We start from the raw sequence: 22,320 nt of genomic DNA, 5'->3' as shown, positions 1-22,320 counted from the left end.
CCTTCCTCAAAACCATAGACAAAATTAACTCAAAATGGAACAACAACTTAGAAATGAGAGTCGGGAAAAAAAAAGAAATGAGAGTCGATAAGGGCAGACTTTCATGACCTTTGGTTTGCAAGGGATTATTAGATAATACCAAGAGCACAAACAAAAACAAAAAGTAGATAAATTGGACTTCATCAAAATTAAAAACTTTTGTGCATCAAAGGACTTCATCATGACAGTAAAAAGCCTACAAAATGGGATAAAACATTTGGAAATCATAGATTTGATAAGGGTTTAATACCCTGATTATATAAAGAACTACCACTCAACAAAAGGTCAAACAACCCAATTAAAAATGGTCAAAGGACTTAAACAGATGTTTTTCCAAAAATAGGCAATGGATAATTAAGCACATTAAAAAGATGCTCAATATCATTGGTCAAAAGGGAAATGCAAATCAAAAAACAAATATTGGAGTGAATTGGAACTTTTGTGCATTGTTGGTGGGAATGTAAAATATTGTAGCCACCATGGAAAACAGTTTGGCAATTCCTCAAGAAGTTTAACATAGAATTACAGTATGACCCAACAATTCTACTCTCAGGTGTATACCCCAAAGAATTGAATGCAAAGACTTAACATAGATACTTGTATACCACAGTATTAACAATAATCAAAAGGTGGAAAAATCCCAAATGTTCTACTGATGAATGGATGGACAAAATATAGTATATACCTACAATGGACTATTATTCAGACATAAAAAAGTAATGAAGTTCAGATACATGCTACAAAATGAATGAGCCCTTGAAGACATCATATTGAGTGAAATAGGCAAGGCACGTAAGTACAAATATTGTATGATTCCAGTTAACATGAAATATCGAGAATAAGCAAATTTGCAAGGACAGAAAGTAGATTAGAGGTTACCAGGGGCAGGAGTAGTAATGAAAGCTTAATGGGTACTGAGTTTCTGTTTGTGAAAATGAAGAGGTTTTAGTAATCAGTAATGGATTGTCATGGTAGTAGCACAACATTGTGAATGTAATGAGCCGCACTGAATTATGTATTTGAATGTGGTTAAAAAGGGAAATATTAAGTTAATTATTACTAGAGTAAAAATTTTTTTAAAATAACATAGAACTGTACAACACAATTATTAACAATGGACAATAGTTACTAATACAATTATAGAAATGTTCATGAATTGTAACAAATATACAATAATGCAAGGTGTTAACGATACAGTGATATATGGGAACTTTGCATTTTATGCATGGCTTTTCTATAAAGCTACAAATTCTCTAATAAAAAAATGATTCATACGGCAAATTTGATTTTATTTATGTGTTACCACAAAAAATAAATTAAAAAAAATTTTTAATCAGAAAAAAATATTTATGAACCAAATTTTTTCTTTCATAAATCAACTTCTTTAGCTTTAATTTACATAAACAAAACACATTCATTTCAAGTGCTTAGTTTGGTGAGTTTTAATAAATGTAAATGGCCTTATAACCCTTTCAGTCAAGACATAGAACATTTTTACCAGCCCATAAAGGTCACTTGTGCCCCTTTGTAGTGATTCTTCGCTGTTCTTCCAATAATCACTGACCTGCTTACTTCCACTATATGTTAGTTTTGCCTGTTCTCGAATTTCACATAATAGAAGCAGATAGAATCATACTCTCATATCTGGCTTCTTTCATTGAACATCATGTTTTTAAGATTTACCCACTTTGCATGTGTCTTTTCTATTGCCAAGAACGATTCCATTGTAGGAATATACCACAATTTGTTTATCCAGTCACTTGTTATTGGACATTTGACCCATATTCTTTACATTATAAATTAAAATAGGGGTGCAGAGGTAGTTCAGTGGTAGAATTCTCGCCTGCCATGCAGGAGACCCGGGTTCGATTCCGGGTCCATACACTTCCCAAAAAACAAACAAACAAGCAAAACAAACAAAAATTCAACAAATGGTGCTGCAATAATGGGATACTCACATGGAAAAATAATGAAATGTGATCCTGCCATACAGCATACAAAAAAAAGAAAATTAAAATAGTCTAGGGTTCCTTAGAAAACAATATTTTTATTAAGTAGATTACCTATCTAATTGATTACAAGAAAATCAAAGAGAAAATTGCTCTATTTAATACTTTATTTTAAAAGCAGCTATCTGACTTTCATACTGGTTTTTATCCTGAGGTTAGCCAAGTTGTATGTAGATCTTGATTTATACGTCACTGAAATTGTGTAGAGGTGCCTTTCAGAATCTCTACCCCCCCCAAAAAAATTCCGTTTTTCAGTTGTCTAAATCCTTAGCATTTTTGTTCAATATGATTGTTTTACTGTGTTCTTTAATTATATGGCAGAAATTTTTAAACTATTTTTCATTGCCAATAACCAGTATTTGTAAACCACACCAAAAATATAAATGCCATTTTTAAGATATCCATAGGAAGTTACAGTATAATTTCCAAGGAACTTGCTTACAGAATTTAAAAAATTTTAAAAAGTATTCTCTTACATTGCTGGAGGCTAGAAGTCTGAAATCAAAGTACTAACAGGGCCATGCTCTTTCTGAAGTCTCTAGGGAAGAATCCTTCCTTGCCTCTTAATACAGCTTCTGATGGCTCCCGGCAATCCTTGGCTTCTCTTGGCTTGTACCTGCAGCATTCTGATACTTCCTCTGTTATCACAGTTCCTTCTTCCTCCCATCTGCTCTGTGTCCTAATCTCTCTCCCTTTCCTTTTATATACCAGTCATTGGATTTAGGGCCCACTGTAGTCCAGTATGACCTTGTCTTAACTTGATTACATTAAAAACAAAAATTGTTTTGTTACTGAAGTCAGGTCTTTGCCATGTATTTCACATATTGAATCCCAGGAGCCGTTTGTTTCTATGCTATTCTGTTAGAGTATGGTTTTTATTAGAAATTATAGTTGTTCCACATTATTTGCAGAGCTCATGTTTGCAAATTCACCTACTTGTTAAAATTTATTTGTAACTCCAAAATCAGTATTTGCTGCACCTTCAGAGACATGAGCAAAACAGCAAAAAAAATTGAGCTGCCTGACATGGATGTTCCCAGCCAAGGTCTCATGCTGTTAAAAAGTGTCCTTTCCTTTCCCAGAGCCTGCCCATGCCAAAAAAAAAAGTGTCCTTTCCATGGTATATTTCGTGTCCTGTTTTTCACATTTTTGTCCTTTTTGTTGGTGGTTTCACTGTTTAAAATAGCTGCCAAGCATAGCGCTGAAGTACTATCTAGTGTTCCTCAGCATGAGAAGGCTATGATGTGTCTTAAGGACAAAATACATGTGTTAGACAAGATTTATTCAGTCAAGCAAGATTTATGCTTACGTTGGCTGTAAGTTCAAAGGTAGTGGATCAACAATATATATTAAATAAGGTGTCTTTAAACAGAAACAAACATAAAACAAGGTAACAAATTGACCAGTTGATGAAAATATTATGCCAGAGGCTTACAGGAACCCAACCCTGTATTTTCCCTAGGAGCAATGATTCAATATTCACCAGTTCAGTGTTTACAATAATTTTGTAAAATATAACTACCAGGAATAAGGAGAATCGACTGTATTGTACATAAACAGTATCATATTAGTATCAATTTAGTGTTAGTAATGACATTATAATCCCTTATTCAAATGTTAACAAATGACTCCAGGTTTACTTCTGTTAAAATAATTATATGATAGAGAAAGAAAGTAGATTAGTGGTTGAAGGGTATGGAGAAGGAGGGAATAGGTGATGAAAATGTTCAGAAATTAGATAGTGGTGATGGTTATACAATTCTGAGTATACTAAAAACTGCTTAATTGTACACTTTAAAGTGTTTAATCTCGTGGTAATGTGACATATATCTCAATAATGCTGATATTAAAATAATATTTTTTAAAGTTATATTATTGCTTTCAGCTTATCATTTATTCATCCTACCCATATAGGATATGATATGTGTTCTCATATTTACCCATAATTTAAAAAATGAACACCAAGTTATTTTGTGACATTTATTTTATAATTTTGAACTAACATTGATTTTGTTCTTGGAAGGATTGTCTATCAAGCTCTCAACAAGAAATACGATCTTCCAGTTCTTTACTGAAAAACTAAATAATGCAGATTAAAAACAAAAACTTATAAAAATCTCACCATCTCATTTGGTATTGAAAACAGTCTTATTATATAAAGTCATTTCCCAACCTCCAGGATACAAAAGAATAGAGGTTGGGGGAAAAAAAAAAGAAAGATAGAGGTTGGGATTTGGGAAAGAAGGTACTGTTTGCTATTGTTTTATTTTTATTTCAACATTCCTATCTCCTTTATCCTCCATTCTAGTGACAGACTTCTATGCCTTGCCAGTTTTTTAGAGTGTCTTTTACTCTCTCTATAGTTCCAGTGCTACTACCCTATCCCCAGTGTCCAATACCTTCCAGCTACACTGTTGCAGCCATCCCCTTCCTGCTTTGCCCAATCTCTTCCCTTCTGCCCATTACAACTTTTCTAACATGTTCATCTTCAATATGGCAGTATTACTTATAAATCTAGTAATGAACTGTCTTCACTTTTATCCATTCCCTTACATTTTTGTTCAACCTTATTAGCTAACCGTTCACCTATCTTTAGCTTCTATATATCTCTAGGTCTCTCATATTCTATGTTATAAGCCTCTGAGTTGACCTTTACCAAGGTCATAATAGCTAAAACATACAATATCTATCCTTTTGTGTCTGGCTTATTTCACTTAGCATTATGTCCTCAAGGTTCATCCGAGTTGTCATATACTTCAGGACTTCATTTTATCTTACTGCTACATACTATTCCATCGTATGTATATACCACGTTTTGTTTATTGACTCATCTTTTGATGGGCACTTGGATTGTTTCCATCTTTTGGCAATTGTGAGTAAAGCTGCTATGAACATCAGTGTGGAAATGTCCGTTTGCGTTGATGCTTTCAGTTTTTCTGGGTATATAGCAAGTGGTGGTATTGCTTGCTTATAGGATAACTCGATATTTACTTTTCTAAGGAACCACTAGACTGTCTTCCACAGCAGCTGTACCATTATACATTCCCACCAGCAGTGTGTAAGTGTTCCAATATCTCCACGTCCTCTCCAACATTTTTAGTTTCCTGTTTGTTTAATAGCAGCCATTCTTATAGGTGTGATGTGATATCGTTGTAGTCTTAATTTGCATTTCCCTTATAACTAATGAAAATGAGCATCTCTTCAGAGCCATCTGTATTTGCTCTTTGATAAAATGTCTATTCACATCTTTAGCCCTTTATGTATTAGGTTGGTTGTTCTTTTGTTGTTGAGTTGTATTTCTTTATGTATACAGGATATCAAACATTTATCCAATATGTGATTTCCAAATATTTTTTCCCGTTGATTTGGCTGTCTCTTCACCTTTTTGACAAAGCTCTTTGAGGCCCAGAAGCACTTGATTTTGAGGAGTTCCTATTTATCTGCTTTTTTCTTTCATTGCTTGTGCTTTTTGTGTAAAGTTTAAGAAACTTCTTATTTATAGGTCTCAAAGATGTTTCCCTATATTTTCTTCTAGGAGTTTTATGGTCCTGGCTCTTATATTTAGGTGTTTGATAACACTTTGAGTTAATTTTTGTATAGGGTGTAAGGTAAAGGCCCTCTTTTATTCTTTTGACTATAGCTATTCCATGCCTATTTATTGAAAAGACTGTTCTGTTCCAGATCAGTGGGTTTGGGGGCCTTGTCAGAGGTCAGTTGACCATTGATTTGGTGATCTATCTCTGCACTCTCAATTCTATTCCATTGGTCAGTACTTGTGTTTTTGTGTCAGTACCATGCTGTTTTGATCACTGTGGCTTTTAATAAGCTTTAAAATCAGTAAGTGTTAGTTCTTCCATTTCATTCTTTCTTAGGATTTTTAGCTATTTGAGGTTCCTTTCCCTTCCAAGTGAATTTAATACCTAGGCTTTCCAAGTATTCAAAGTAGGTTATTGGAATTTTGATTGTTATTGCATTGAATCTGTTGATGAATTTGGATAGAATTGACATCTTAACTACATTTCACCTTCCTATCCAGGAGGCACGAATGTCTTTCCACCTATTTAGATCTTCTTTGATTTCTTTTAGCAGTGTTTTATAGTTTTTTTGTGTACAGGTTCTTTACATCCTTGGTTAAATTATTCCTAGATACTTGATTCTTTTAGTTACTATTTTATTTTTATTTAGTTGCTATTTTGAATGGAAATTTTTTCCTTAATTGTCTCCTCAGTTAGGTCATTGCTTTTGTACAAAAACATTGCTGATTTTTGCACGTTAATCTTGTATCCTGCCACTTTGTTGAATTTGTTTATTAGCTCAGGAAACTTTTATCTCATAGATTTCTCAGGGTATTCCAAGTATAGTATCATGTCATCTGCAAATAATGAAAGTTTTACTGTTTCCTTTCCAGTTTGGATGACTTTTATTTCTTTTTCCTGCCTGATTGTTCTAGCTAGAACTCTAGGTCAATGTTGAATAATAGTGGTGACAGAGGGCATCCTTGTCTCATTCCCAATCTTAGAGGGAAGGCTTTCAGTCTCTCACTGTTGAGTACGATGCTGGTTATGGGTTTTTTATAAATGCCCTTTATCATGTTCAGGAAGTTTCCATCAGTTCCTACCTTTTGAAGTGTTTTTATCAGAAAAGGATCTGAATTTGGTCGAATGCTTTTGCACATCAATCAAGATGATCATGTGATTTTTCCCTTTCAAGTTGTTTATCTGCTGTATTACATTAAATGCTTTTCTTGTGTTGAACCACCCTTACATTCCTGGTATGAACTCCACTTGGTTGTGGTATATAATTCTTTTAATGTGTCATTGGATTTGATTTGCTAGTATTTGGTTGAGAATTTCTGTAGGGAGATTAGCCCATAGTTTTCATTCCTTGCAGTATCTTTATCCAGTTTTGGATAAAGCTAAAATAACATGAGTCAGAAAGTACTCCTTTTTTGTCAATTTTTTGGAAGAGTTTGAGCTCGATTGGTGTTAGTTCTTTTTGGAATGTTTGATAAAATTCCCTGTGAAACCATCTGGCCCTGGGCTTTTCTTTGTAGGAAGATTTTTGATGACTGATTGAATCTCTTTACTTGTGACTGATTTGCTGCAATCTTCTATTTCTTCTCTAGTCAGTGTAGGTTGTTTCTGTGTTTCTAGGAATTTGTCCATTTCATCTAAGTTGTCTAGTTTGTTGGCATATAGTTGTTCATAGTATCCTCTTGAGATTTTTCTTATTTCTTCAGAGTCCATCATAACAATCCCCCTGTCATTTCTGATTGTATTTACATCCCCTCTCTCTTTTTCCTTTGTCAGTGTAGCAAGGGGCCCATTAATTTTATTGATTTTCTCAATGAACAAACTTTGGTTTTATTGATTCTTTCTATTGTTCTTTTTTGTTCTCGAATTCATTTATTTCTGCTTTTATCTTTGTTATTTCTGTTTTTCTGTTTGTTTCAGGGTTAGTTTGCTGTTCTTTCTCTAATTCCTCTAGATGGGCAATTAAGTCCTCGATTCTTGCTCTTTTTTCTTTTTTAATGTAGGCATTTAGGGCAATAAATTTCCCTTTTAGCACTGCCTTTGCCACATCCCATAAGTTCTGATATGTTGGATTCTCATTATCATTCATCTTCAAATATTTACCAGTTTCTCTAGCAAGTTCTTCTTTGACCCACTGATTGTTTAAGATTGTGTTATTTAATTTCCATGTATTTGTTAAAATTCTGGTTCTTTGGTAGTTATTGATTTCCAGCTTCATTCTAATGTGATCAGAGAAAGTGCTTTGAATAATTTCAGTGCTTTTAAATTTATAAAGACCTATTTTCTGACCCAACGTATGATCTATCCTGGAGAATGTTCCTTGTGCACTAGAGAAGAATTTTTACCCAGGTGTTTTGAGGTGTAACAATCTCTCTCTCTATATATATAAAATATCTGTTAGGTCTAACTCATTTATCAAATTAAGTTCTGTTTCCTTCTTGATCCTCTGTCTGGTTGTTCTATCTCTAGAGCAGAGTAATATATTGAAGTCTCCCCCTATTAGTAAAATATCCATTGTCCTCTTAAGTTTTGCCGATGTGTACCCCATGTACTTTGTAGCTCCCTGATTGGAAGCATAAACATTTATGATTGCTATTACTTCTTGGCAAATTGTCCATTTTATTAACATGTAGTGTCCTTCCTTATCTCTTATGACATCTTTACAATTAAAGTTTATTTTTGTGTTATATAAGTATAGCTACTCCTGCTTTCTTTTGGTTACAGCTTACATGGAACGTCTTTTTCCATCCTTTCTCTTTCAATCTATTTGTATCCTGGGTCTAAGATGAGTCTCTTCTAAGCAGCATATATGTGGATCACATTTCTTAATCCATTCTGCCAATCTGTATCTTTTTGTTGGTGAATTTAGTCCATTAACATTCAAAGTTATTACTGTAAAGGTGTTTCTTAAATCTATCCTCTTATCCTTTGGTTTTTATTTGTCAGATCTATATATTCTTTTCCCCCTCTCTCTTTTTATCCTTTAAGTTATCCTTACTAGTCCTCGTCAGTTCTCTGCCCTCTTCCAGACTTCCCTCTCCTGGCTCTTTTTATTTTATTTTTTCAACCAACAGAACTCACTTTAGTATTTCTTGTAGGGCCAGTCTCTTGTTGACTAGTTCTCTCAGTCTTTTTTGTCTTTGAAGTTTTGTTTTGTGTTTTTGTATGCTGTATGGCAGGGTCACATTTCATTATTTTTACTATGTGAGTATCCTGTTATTGTAGCACCATTTGTTGAGTTGTTTGTTTGTTTTGCTTTTTGTTTATTTTTGGGGGAAAGTGCATGGACTGGGAATCGATCCCAGGTCTCCCATGTGGCAGGCAAAATTCTACCACTGAACTACCCTTGCACCCCCTGTCTTTGGAGATTTTATTCTCTTCCTCAATTTTGAGAGACATCTTAGCTGGATTAACAATTCTTGGCTAGAAACCTTTCTCATTCAGAATCTTAAATACATCATGCCACTGCCTTCTGGCCTCCATGGTGCCTGTTGAGTAGTCCAAACTCAGTCTTATGTGGTTTCCCTTATATGTGATAAGTTGCTTTTCTTTTGCTGCTTTCAGGACTTGCTGCTTCTCCTCATTTGACAGACTGATTAATATGAGTCTTGGAGTAGGCCTATTTGGATTTATTCTATTTGGAGTGGATTGGTCTTCTTTGATTTGCATGTTTATGTTTTTTATAAGAGTTGGGAAGTTTTCCCCTCTCATCTCCTCAACTAATCTTCCTAGCCTTTTACTCTTCTTCTGGGACACCAGCAATTCTTATATTTGTGCATTTCATGTTGTCCATCATTTCCCTGAGATCCAATTCTAAATCTTCCATCTTTTTTTGCCATTTATTCTTTTGTGCATTCTAATTCAACTGTCCAGTCCTCTTGTTTGCTTATTCTTTCTTCTGTCTCTTCAAATCTGTTGAGTGTCTCTGTTATATTTTCAGTTTAGTCTACAGTATCTTTCATCTCTGTGAGTTCTGCTATTTTTCTGTTTATTCTTTCAAATTCTTCTTTATGCTTTTCTAGTGTCTTCTAGATATCCTTCAAGTCACTAGCCAACCCACTGAATTTATTTAGGCGATTTGTATGAACATCTTTGATTAGTTGTTCCCAATTCTGTGTCTCCTCTGGTGTTTTAATTTGGTCATTTGGCTGGGCCATATCTACCTGCATCTTCATATGCTTTATGATTTTCTGATGGCTTCGAGGCATTTGGTTATCTTGATAGGGTTATTTTCTTTTTGCGGGTTATTTTTTTTAATGTCTTTCTTTGTCTCTTTTTTATTGTGAAAAATGACATATATAAAAAAGCAATACATTTCTAAGCACACCACAACAATCAGTTATAGAACAGATTTCAGAGTTTGGTATGGGTTACAATTCCACAATTTTAGGTTTTTCCTTCTAGCTGCTCCAAGACACTGGAGACTAAAATAAATATCAATTTAATGATTCAGCGGTCATACTAGTTTGTTAAATCCTTGATAGGGTTATTTTGAAAGGCGATTCCCTCAGTCAGCAAAGCTTTTGTATTTGCTTGGGTTTACATTGAAGGTCTCCTTTTGCACTTGGTTTGTTAGTAATTCTCCACCAAACCAAGGCCCAGACCTCAAGCAGAGAATGCAACTCTACTTGAGGATCTGCTTAAAGGAGAGCAGCAGTTTGCCAGATTACACTTTCTGATTCTTCCCAGCAGATGGCGATCTTGGGCCTTCTCTTACCCTCAAGCCCGCCTCTCCCCAACTGCAGCAGCCTGCTGAGCTAGATGGAGCTCCTGTGTGATTCCAGCCAGATCCGCTGGTCCCGAAGTGCACTGACAGCCACCAACCCTAGGGCTGTGGGGTGGGCAGTGTGCACCTCAGCAGCAATTCAGCTTGTGGGCCCAGTAGGTCTGGTGGCCCCCAGCCTCCCGCTTGGAATGACTTTAGACTGTGACTGGGTATTTCAATGCCAGTGCAGAGTGTGGTGTGGGGGCATTGCATAGTGTGAGGGATGTCTGTCTCGGGGTTCGGCGTGAGGGGTGCGGGCACAGTGTGGGGTGGGGAGCAGTAGCCTGGGGTGGGATGTGGCGTGAGGGTGTGGGACAAGGCACAGCACAGCACAGGGGCACAGGGTGGTGCACAGTGTGACCTACTTCCTCATCCCCACCTCCCTGTCCATGTACTCCTGAGGGCTCCGGGCTTCCGTATGGAAAGGGGAGCGGTGGGCTTTGTGCATTATCTAGATGGTCTCTTTGAGCAGGGAAAGCAAGTTTGCTGGCTTCTCAGTTCCCCAAGGGAGCTGATCTCCTAAGCTAGCAGTGGAGGCAGGCACTTTCCTGGGCACTGCCTCTTGTCCCTGGTGGAATCACAACCAAGCACTCTCACTCCATTCTGTTTCCCAATTCTTCCACCTTTTCATCCGGGACCTGCCTATATCGTGTATAAAACCCTCTTAGGTCACTTACACCCTGGAACTCAATACCTGCCTTAATGTCAAAGCTAGCTGATATTAGGGAAGAAATACTTTCAAATTTTTTGTGTAAAAATGGAGTGGCTAGAAACACAAAGGCTTTATATACAACTGGAGAGCATTAGAACATAGTTAAAATGTAAGAATCCCAGAGATATACTTCTATAAGTCATCCCATGTATATTACCTCTTAATGTTTCAAGTATAATGTTTTTGTCATTCGTACAGATTGAAAGTTCATCTCTTAAGAGGCTGAATTAGGGTGAATTGTCATTTTTATCATTTAAATATTTATCATTTAAAGTGTGACTTAATATGTTTTACATGTTTTGAAACTAGGCACTACGTATTACATTAAAAAACTTCCACGCAGTCCTCACAAAGAAGAAACTATAGGAGATGGAAAGCAGCAATATGTTTATCTGAAAGATGGAGATGTGCTTAAGACTGAGGGAGCCACTCTAAGGTAAATAAATATCCTTTGGCCAAGGAAAGTGGGGGTATATGTGTATGTGTTATAAAAAAAAAAAAAAAAGAAAAAGAATACTTGTGCATATTTGCTCATATGTGAAGAAGAATATCTCAGGAAAAATATAAAAGAAATAAGAAAATAGCGATTTCTCTGGGGAGAGAAAATGGGTCAGTGGAAAAACAGGGGGGAAGACTTCTCACTCTATAAACCTTAAAATTTTTTTGAATCATTACCATTTTTTTATTAACAAAATGTAAATTAAAAAATGATAAGCATTACCTCCTAGGTAGTTTAGGGATCAACCTATAAATTCAGTTCATAGCCTTCTCATAATCTCACTTCCAGAAGAGAAACGTACCTAAAGAAAAATATATTTCAAGCCAGACCCGTAATCCCCTATGACCCATTTGAGGGGATTCCAAAATTATTTCAAACTCAGTAGTGTTAAAACTGAACTAATTGTACTTCTCCTCCCAATCGGTACATCCTTTCTGATATCAGAACATCTCTTTCTCTCAGTACTGAGACTTCACTCATTCTTCTAAGATGGAACCTTCAAGATTACCTTTGAGGGCGGGCCGCGGTGGCTCAGCGGGCAAGAGTGCTTGCCTGCCGTGCCGGAGGACCTCGGTTCGATTCCCGGCCCCAGCCCATGTAAAAACAAACAAACAAACAAAATATAATAAAAACAAGAAAATGTTTAAAAATGTTTCCCTTTCTTCCTCCCTTCCTTCCTTCCATCCTTCCTTCCTTCTCTGTCTTTCCTTCCTTTAAAAAAAAAAAAAAAAAAAAAAAAAAAAAAAAAAAAAAAGATTACCTTTGATCCTCTTGGCCCTTTACTACACACTTTTTCCCCATCTGCCATTTCTAATCAGTTAGCTTTCCCTCAGGAGTGTTTGTCACATCATATTCATATCCACTACCACCACATTCTACATAATACTCTTGTGTCCAGACCCTCCCCACTTCCGTTCTACCCTTTTTTACCCTGTGCCATTTGAGATTTTTAATTGCTCTCACTGCATACAACATACTATTTTCCTTACCAAGCCTTATTCTGACCACAGAACACTTTTTTAGTTATAGCTCCCACTACTCCCCTCCCAAACACAGGTATATATATCCATCTGCTTGTGGGCATATTTGGCATGTTCATGCCTGTACTCATGTCGTCAACTTTACTAGGCATCCCCCTTCCCCCTCCTCGTTTCCCTGGTAAATTCTTACCAATTCATCCTTCAAAGCCTAGTTAACATGTTACTTACTGCGATAACCCTTCCTGAGCAAAATTAACTGCTCCCTCCTCCAACTTTTATATAGCTTTCATTTAGTATTGTACTTAAGTTTTATTGGAGGTTTTTTGTATATAAGTGTCTCCTTAACAGTAATGCGCTTCTTAAGGTCCCTATATTAGTTAAGTTAATGCCAGTTGCCAAAAAATAACCCAGAAACATACAGTGCTCAAACATGAAATAAGTTAACTTCTTAATCACATAATCTTTTAGTTTGCTAAAACTGACAAAATGTAATATACCAGAAATGCATTGGCTTTTACAATAGGAATCTGTTAACTTACAAGTTTACAATTCTGAGGCCATGAAAATGACCAAATCAAGCCATCATTGATCATATCTGGACTCCTCTGTCACATGGCAAGGCACATGGCTGTCATCTACTAGGTCATCTTTCCCGAGTTCCATTGCTTTCAGCTTCTGTCTTCAGTGGTTTCCTCTCTCAGCTTCTCCAGGGCACTTTTCTTTGTCTTCTGTTTTTTAATCCACTGTTTTTTATTCAGTAAGAGGACTAAGACCTACATTGAATAAAGTGGGTCACATCTCAATTGAAGTAAACTAATCAAAAGGTTCCACCTGTAAATCTACACCCACAGGAATGAATTAAAAGAACGTGATCTTTTCTGGGGTACACACAGCTACGACTACTACACACTTAAAATCCAGAAAAGGTTCCTGATGAGTGATTACCTCCTTCAAGTAATGGTTGCAATTCCTTCTGTCTTGTGACTCCACCCTCTCAGCATGTGGTTTTCAAGATTGCCCATTCTCACCTCAATCAGTCTATTGGGAGGGGAAAGAGCATGGAGTAGATACTGCTTGGGAGAGTTTCATGAACCAGGGCTTCTGTTGCATTGGCTAGAAATTCAGTCATGTGCCACCCCTAATTGCAATGAGCCTAGGAAATACAGTTTAACTGTATGTCCAGGAAAAAGGGGAAATGGATTTGGTGATCACTTACCCATTCTCCAACACAGGTACTAGGTTCATTTTTGCATCCTCAGTCCCTCTACATGACAGGCACTGAATATTCAGCCTACATGTAATAAATCTCTATAGAAAGGCTCGGTAAATGAACAGATGAATAAGAAAAAGAACATAAAGTAACCAGGTATCCAAGCCCCCTTTCAAACCACTGCTTTTTCCACTATGGCGGTGCTTTACAAAATTTAATTTGTAAACCAGCTAATTTCTGGCCAATTTTCTTAAAATGCTAATGTTGAAAATATGATATTATTTTGTATAATTTTCTCATGGTACCAAAGGAGAACAAACATTATGTTACTGCTTCTTCAAAAAGCACTCAGTATTCTTGACAATACTGAATTTTTTCCGTTGCATGCCAACTGTGGGCCAATTTAAGGAAAAGGATAGAGAGAATAGGTAATTCTTTGAATTGTAAGTCTGAAAGGTTTGGGAACCACAATACTGTTTTATAGCAGTTATCACAGATCATGGATCATAGATCTATACTCATTTTGCAGACTAGGGATGTTCAGCTCTTGGAAACTATCTACACCCATCTGCCTTGAACACAACCACATTTTTAAAAACTTTTATTAAAGTTTAATATACAAAACAGAAAAGTGCAAATAAGTGTACAGCTTGATAAATTTTTACAAACTGAACGAGCCACATGAATAGCAAGAAACATAACAATAATAATGTGGCTCAGGGGAGGGGCCAAGATGGTGGCTTAGCAATGTGTGCGTTTTAGTTCGTCCTCCAGAACAACTACTAAATAACCAGAAACAGTACAGAACAGCTCCCGGAGCCACGATAGTGACCGGATACACAGTGTACCCCAGTCTGGACCAGCTGGACCGGCTGCAAGTCTCCCCAGAACCGTGAGTTCCCCAAGCTGCAGCACCCGGCGCCCTTCCCCCACAGGCAGCTTCCCAGAGGGAAAGGAAAGACACGCTAACAGTAGCAGGGACTGAGTCCAACCAAACACCAATTGTGGCATTAATAAACAAATTCTGACTACTAAAAGTAGGCCCCCAGCTCAGGCGAACCTGGTCAAGGCGGAGGTCGCTTATTGGGCTAACCGAAAAAGAAGAAAGGGGACGAATCAGAGGTTTTTGTGGCTGTTTTTACAGAGACTTAGCTGCCTCTGGATTCAGCGGCGGGACTACTTGGTCTGCAACTGCCCCAGGCATAGGCAGAAACAGACTGCTTTCAGGGCTGTCTCCCACCTGTGCCTTCCCCAGGGGAGGGGTGAAGCCCAACTCAGTTGGAATCCCTCCCTCAAGGAATTCAGACCACAGGGCTTGGCAATTTGAAGCCATTAAAACCAGCCTACAACCTCTCCTCTGTCTCCACCATGCCCCCAGCAGGGAGAGTCTGCCAAAGTTAAAGGTGCTGCATCTTCTTATGCAGGTGGGACCCACAGGCAGACAAGTGCCACATACTGGGCAGGATAAGAAAAACAGAGCCCAGAGACTTCACAGAAAGTCTTTTAACCTGCTGGGTCTCACCCTCAGGGAAAACTGACGCAGGTGACTCCTTCCCCCTGATAGGAGGCCAGTTTAGTACTGGGAAACCCGGCTAGAGTCTATAATACCTACGTAGACCCTCCTAAGGGTGGGGAGAGAAAAGGCACCTTACAAGCAGGGCAAGAAACAAGAAAAAAAGAACTGAAAAATTATCCTCTGTTAAACAAAACCTAAGCTAGAGGCCCAGAAAAAGCTGAACTGAAGGTCAAAGAACAGATAAACAACAAACTCATCTAGCAAGAAAACCCCAGGTAAGACAAGTGAAAGCAATCTGAGAATAAACTAATTAAGGTAATTAAATGTCTAGATGCCAGCAAAAAATAACAGATCACACCAGGAAAATTGAAGATATGGCCCAGTCAAAGGAACAAATCAATAGTTCAAATGAGATACAGGAGCTGAAACAATTAATTCAGAATATACAAACAGACATGGAAAACCTCATCAAAAACCAAATCAATGAATCGAGGGAGGATATGAAGAAGGCAAGGAATGAGCAAAAAGAAGAAATGGAAAGTCTGAAAAAAGCAAATCACAGAACTTATGGGAATGAAAGGTACAGTAGAAGAGATGAAAAAAACAATGGAAACCTACAAGGGTAGATTTCAAGAGACAGAGGTTAGGATTAGTGAACTGGAGGATGGAACATCTGAAATCCGACAAGAAGCAGAAACTATAGGGAAAAAAATGGAAAAATATGAGCAGGGACTCAGGGAATTGAATGATAATATGAAGTGCACAAATATACGTGTTGTGGGTGTCCCAGAAGGAGAAGAGAAGGGAAAAGGAGGAGAAAAACTAATGGAAGAAATTATCACTGAAAATTTCCCAACTCTTATGAAAGACCTAAAATTACAGATCCAAGAAGTGCAGCGTACCCCAAAGAGAATAGATCCGAATAAACGTTCTCCAATACACTTACTAGTTAGAATGTCAGAGGTCAAAGAGAAAGAGAGGATCTTGAAAGCAGCAAGAAAAAAAGCAATCCATCACATACAAGGGAAACCCAATAAGACTGTGTGTAGATTTCTGAGCAAGAAACATAACAATATCAGAATCCCAAAAGTTCCCCTCATACTTGCTTCCTTTCACTGCCTTCCCCACAGTTGAATACTATCTTGGTTTCATGCAGTGAGTTGAGGCCAAAGATTTCAGTATTGTCTAAATTCCATTTCATTTTTGGCTTTATAACATTCTGGTAAGAGTTATTAACTATGGAAATCTATTATATTAAGAGACTGAGAGGAAAACTGTTTTGGTGTGCTAAAGCTGCCAGAATGCAATATGCCAGAAATGGATTGGTATTTACAATGGAGATTTATTAACTTACAATATACAGTTCTTAGGCCATGAAAATGTCCCAATCAGGGAATCAACAGAATGATACCTGCACTCTGAAAACAGACTGCTGGCATCTGGGACACCTCTGTCACATGGGAAGACACAAGGCCTGTATTTGCTGGTCCTTCACCCCAGGTTTCATTGCTTTCAGCTTTTGGTTCTCATGGCTTCCTCTGTGGGTCCTCTCTTAGCACCTCCAGGGCTTTTCTGTCTAAACTCTCTCTGGGCTTTTTCTGTCTTTTCTCCTCTCATGAAGGATTCCAGTGAAAGGATTAAGACCCATCTTGAATGGCATGGGTCACAACTCAATTGAAATAACCTAACCAAAAGGTCTCACCCACAATAGATCTGTACCCATAAGAATGGATTAAAAGAACATGGCCTTTTCTGGGGTTCGTAACAGCTTTAGATTAGCACAGTAACCAACACAAAGACTCAAGGAAAGCCAACAAACTTTTTCTTTTGTCATAGGCAGGCACCAGGAATCAAACCCAGGTCTGTGGCATGGCATGGCAGGCAAGAACTCTACCACTGTACCACCATTGCCTGCCCAAGCCAACAAGCTTTTAAAATATAATTATAAGTAAATAATCCTCTCTCAAAATATAAATTTTAATTATTTTTAAATCTGAATAAAAGATTTAATTTACTAATGCCCATAGTTTCCAATCTCCTTTTTTATAAGGTCAGTAAAACCTAATTGTTTTAAATATTAACATGAAGACTCATTGTTAAGCACAAGTTCATGTATAGTGATCTGTGTCCAATCGATCTTGTCTACCAGCTGTGAAACTATAAAAATAAATACAGTAAGGGCGGGGATTATACCCACCAGGAACCCTTGAAGTAAAAAATACAGAGCTAGAAAGGGTTTTCAGTAATAATTTGGTTCCAGATGTAACCATCAGGAATTTTCCAGTGAACCAAGTTTAATTTCTTCAAGAAAAGTCAGTCTGACACTTTTTATTTATTTATTTATTTTTACTGTCCTGAGTTTTCTAAGAGAACCATAGTCTCCTCTATCACAAAAGTGGCAGAACTAGATAAATTCTGTTCCTGGTGACTGGACTACAGCTGCAGTTACTCTGATCTTTAGCAAAACATCTCTGACGTCATTTCCTTTTCACTGCCTTCCTATGTGAAGTAAATTTTAACACAATTCCATGCAAATTAAAGCATTAGTCATCCAGGTGAATGGAGAATTGGCATTTCTGATTTCCTAAGTTAAGAAATCTTATTGTCTTCAACCTGGTAAATAACAAAGAAAACCATTACTGAATTCCAGCATGAGGGGTGGTAGAGAAATAATAAAAGAAGCATTGCAAGTGCATTGAAGGATAAGACAGTTTGGGGACTCGGAAAGAGAATGGTTCTTCAAATTTTTTTTGTAGATTAATAAAAGAGATCGAAGTTTTGTTTGTTAATGCATTTACTATATGATTGTTCATAAGAGATGATACCCCCACACACATATGTGTTGTATAGTTGCTGAAAAAATACTTCCTAGCATTATTTTCATATAACAATATTTTTACTTCCATTTTACAACATTTTAAGTTAGTCAAGAAAAAGAAGATAATTCCTAACAGCACTTTAATGCCTCACCATTAGAGCAACTATAATATAAAAATCATATTTCTAAATATGAAATGGCCTTTCAAAAATAATTGTTGCATTGAATAAAAGTATTTGCAAAGTTCCCTTGGGAGAAGGGCAAGGAAGGGGGAAAATTCAACTTCCCCATTTGGAGAATTCCTGATATTCTCACAAACCCTGGGGACAACCAAATCAATAGGCCAGGTCCTCAGTCTTGGGGTTTTTCACATGAAACGTATCCCTGCAAAGGACAGGCTAAGCCTACTAAAAATTAGGCCTAAGAGTCACCTCCAAAAACCTCTTTTGTTGCCCAAATGTGGCCCCTCTCTCTCTGTCTCAGCCAATACGGCAAGCAAATTCACTGCCCTACCCTTCTCTTTGTGGGACATGACACCCAGGGGTGTGAACCTCCCTGGCAACATGGGGCAGAAATCCTAGAATGAGGTGGGACTCGGCATCAAGGGATTGAGAAAACCTCAACTGAAAAGGGAAAGAGAGAAATAAGACAAAATAAAGTGTCAGTGGCTGGGAGATTTCAAACAGTTGAGAGGTTATCCTGGAGGTTATTCTTTTGCATTATATAGATATTCCCTTTTTAGTTTAAGGTGTATTAGAGAGGCCAGAGGAAGTGTCTGAAGCTGTGGAGCTGTGTTCCAGTAGCCATGTTTCTTGAAGATGATTATTTAATGATAAGCTTTTGCAGTGTGACTGTGTGATTGTGGAAACCTGTGTCTGATGCTGCTTTTGTCTATGATATAGACAGATGAGTAAAACATATGGTTTAAAAATAAATAAATAATAGGGGGAACAAATGTTAAAATAAATTGAGTAGATTGAAATACTGGTGATCAATGAAAGGGAGTGGTAAGGGGTATAGAAAAACATAGGGGGAGCAAAGGTTAGAATATATTGGGTAGCAAAGGATAGGCTAAACCTACTTAAATTTGGCCTAAGAGTCACCCCCAAGAAAACCTCTTCTGTTGCTCAGATGTGGCCTCTCTCTCTCAGCTGACACAGCAAGCGAACTCACTGCCCTCCCCCTCTCTATGTGGGACATAACTCCCAGGGGTGTGGACCTTCCTGGCAACGTGGGATAGAAATCCTAGAATGAGCTGGAACTCAGCATCAAGGGATTGAGAAAATCTTCTTGACCAAAAAGGGGAAGAGTGAAATGAGACAAAATAAAGTGTCAGTGGCTAAGAGATTCCAAACAGTTGAGAGGTTATCCTGGAGGTTATTCTTACACATTAGATATCACCTGCTTAGTTAATGTGTAATGGAGAGGCTGGAGGGAACTGCCTGAAACTGTGGAGCTGTGCTCGAGTGGCCTTGTTGCTTGAAGATAATTGTTGGATGATACGGCTGTCACAGTGTGACTGTGTGGTTGTGAGAGCCTTGTGTCTGATGCTCCTTTTGTCTACCTTATCAATGGACAAATAAAACATATAGATTAAAAATAAATAAATAATAGGGGGAACAAATGTTAAAATAAATTTAGTAGATTAAAATGCTGGTGATTGGTGAAGGGAAGGAGTAAGGGGTATGGTATGTATGAATTTTTTTCTGTTTTCTTTTTATTGCTTTTTCTGAATTGATACAGATGTTCTAAAAACTGATCATGATGATGAATATACAACTATGTGATGATAGTGTGAGTTATTGATTATATAACAAGAACGGAATGATCATATAAGAATGTTTGTGTTTGTATGTGGTTATGTATCATAAATAAAAAATAAATTAATTTAAAAATATATATATATTGGGTAAATGGAAATATTAGTGGTCAGTGAGAGGGAAGTGTATGGTATGTATGAGTTTTGTTTTTTTTTTTTCTGCAGTGATGCAAATGTTCTAAGAAATTATCATGGTGATGAATATGCAACTATGTGATGATATTGTGAGTCATTGATTATATACCAAGAATGGAATGGTCATATGTTAAGAATGTTTGTATTTGTATTTTGTTATGTTGTAAAAGTAAATAAGTTAATAAATAAAATTTTTAAAAATAATTGTTCCTATTAACTATGTAAGAGTTTTTTTGTTTTTTTTTTTCTGTTTTTGGTGATGGAAAAGCTTGGGTAATGGATGATGGTGATGGTAGGAAAACATTGTGAATACAATTAATGCCACATAGTGGTCGAGAGTGGTTGAGATGGGAAGTTGTATGCTGTATATATGTTACCACATTTTAAAAAGAGAAAAACTAAATAGACAGAGACAACTAAATGCAATATGTGATCCTGGATGGGATCTAATAATGGAGGAGAAAATGCCCAGAAGGGCATTATTGGGATAAGTGAAAAAGTCAGAATATATACTATATGCTTTATAACACACTCAAACTTCTTGAGGTTGATAATTGTATATAAGGTACATAACTATACTTTAACATAGCTAAATAATTGTACTTAAAGTACATAAGTGAATATCCTTCTTAGGAAATGGAAGTATTAAGTGTTGAAGTAGTATAACATGTGCACCTTACTCTCCAATGTTTAGCAGATAGAGGTAGACAGACAGAAGGAAAGAGTAATATAATGAATGTGACAAAATGTTCTGGGGAGGAGGATATTGAATTCTCTGTATTGGTTTTGTGGGTTTTTACAATTTTACTGTAGGTTTGAAATTACTTTCCTTTTCTATCTTTCCATATTTTCTGTAGTCGGTGCTATTACTTTTAAAATGAGAGGAAAAAAGTGGTTAAAGTGTTAAATTTGCATTTCAGAATGAGAACTTTAATTGAAGGACACTTTTCTAATGATAATTTTCAGTGGTCCAGGAGAAAAAAAGGAGTTTCTTAACTCATTGGCTTCATTTCCTTGTGTCTGTTCTAGAGATAGAGATAAATAATTATTTCTCAAAATTTCTTCCATGGCCAAGGTCATAATCATCACTGTTTCTTACTTCTTTCAACCAGAGTTATATACACGCCTGGCCACACTGATGATCATATGGCTCTTCTTTTAGAAGAAGAAAATGCTCTCTTTTCTGGAGATTGCATCCTAGGTGAAGGAACAACTGTATTTGAAGACCTCTATGATTATATGAACTCCCTAAAAGAGTTGTTAAAAATTAAAGCTGATATTATATATCCAGGTGGGTATTTTTTAAATCTAGCAAACCATTTGGGTTAAATGCTAGGGAAGGTTCAGTTTGGCTTATCTCTGACTATGTTTTGTTTATGTTTTTTCTCCCTTTAAGAGATACATATAAATTGTTTCTTTAAATGACACCCCTAGGTCTTGTCTAGCCATGTAGTTAAACTTAAAAAGAAGGCTGAGTGTTATATCAAGAACTTTTTACGGTGATCTGAGGGATAGTTTTAAGAACTGCACTGCTGTTCTGTTCTCAAGACTGTTGAACAAAGGAAATAAGCTTACAGTAGGAAAGAAAAATGTTTTCATTCCATAAGCAATCTCCAGTTTTCTTCATTTGATTTCTGTTGTGGATCACATTTTAGCTGCATAGCCTTGGGTCATATTTGACCCCTGAGATTTATACTACCATACATACTACCATATCACCCATAAAATAGTATATTTATTCTCATTCCCCAGAAAAGAAACCTGTTGCTGGTATCTCATAGGAGCTGGGTTACCTAATTTTCTAATCTTAATTTGCTCCAGTCCAAACCAACATGAAAAGATCTGTAAATACCATATCCTCAATACTCCTAGGTGCTCTCAGGAGTTCCTAATGTTGAGAGAAAAAGAGGCCGGCCATTTAAATTACTATTATGATGTAAAAGGGATGGAAGCTGACAGCTTTTTTTTTTTTTTAGAGAGAGGGAGGAAAGGAAGGAAAGACAGAGAAGGAAGGAAGGAAGGGAGGAAGAAAGGGAAACATTTTTAAACATTTTCTTGTTTTATTATATTTTGTTTGTTTGTTTGTTTTTTACATGGGCTGGGGCCGGGAATCGAACCGGGGTCCTCCGGCACGGCAGGCAAGCACTCTTGCCCGCTGAGCCACCGCGGCCCGCCCCTGACAGCTTTTTTTTAAAAGAACAGAGTTGATATTCGGTGCACTCACATTCAAGCTAGGCTAATGAGAGGCTGCCTAGTCAAGGTACACTGAAGGGTTGCTTTAATGA

At 36.9% G+C, this 22,320-nt stretch overlaps 1 protein-coding gene across 2 annotated transcripts in view; it reads left to right on the top strand.

Moving 5' to 3' along the window:
- The window catches only part of LACTB2 (lactamase beta 2), a 57,545-nt gene that overhangs the window by 24,440 nt on the left and 10,785 nt on the right, over window positions 1-22,320 (top strand). For both annotated transcript variants that reach the window (XM_077166974.1, XM_077166973.1), the window contains exons 3-4: window positions 11,368-11,494; window positions 21,148-21,326. In XM_077166974.1, coding sequence (XP_077023089.1) covers window positions 11,368-11,494; window positions 21,148-21,326 — 306 coding nt within the window. The remainder of the gene's footprint in view (window positions 1-11,367; window positions 11,495-21,147; window positions 21,327-22,320) is intronic.

Source organism: Tamandua tetradactyla, chromosome 6 (assembly GCF_023851605.1).
Source record: "Tamandua tetradactyla isolate mTamTet1 chromosome 6, mTamTet1.pri, whole genome shotgun sequence".
NCBI lineage: Eukaryota > Metazoa > Chordata > Mammalia > Pilosa > Myrmecophagidae > Tamandua > Tamandua tetradactyla.
The sequence above is the reverse complement of the archived record's forward strand: the minus strand, read 5'-3'. Positions and strand labels throughout refer to the sequence as shown.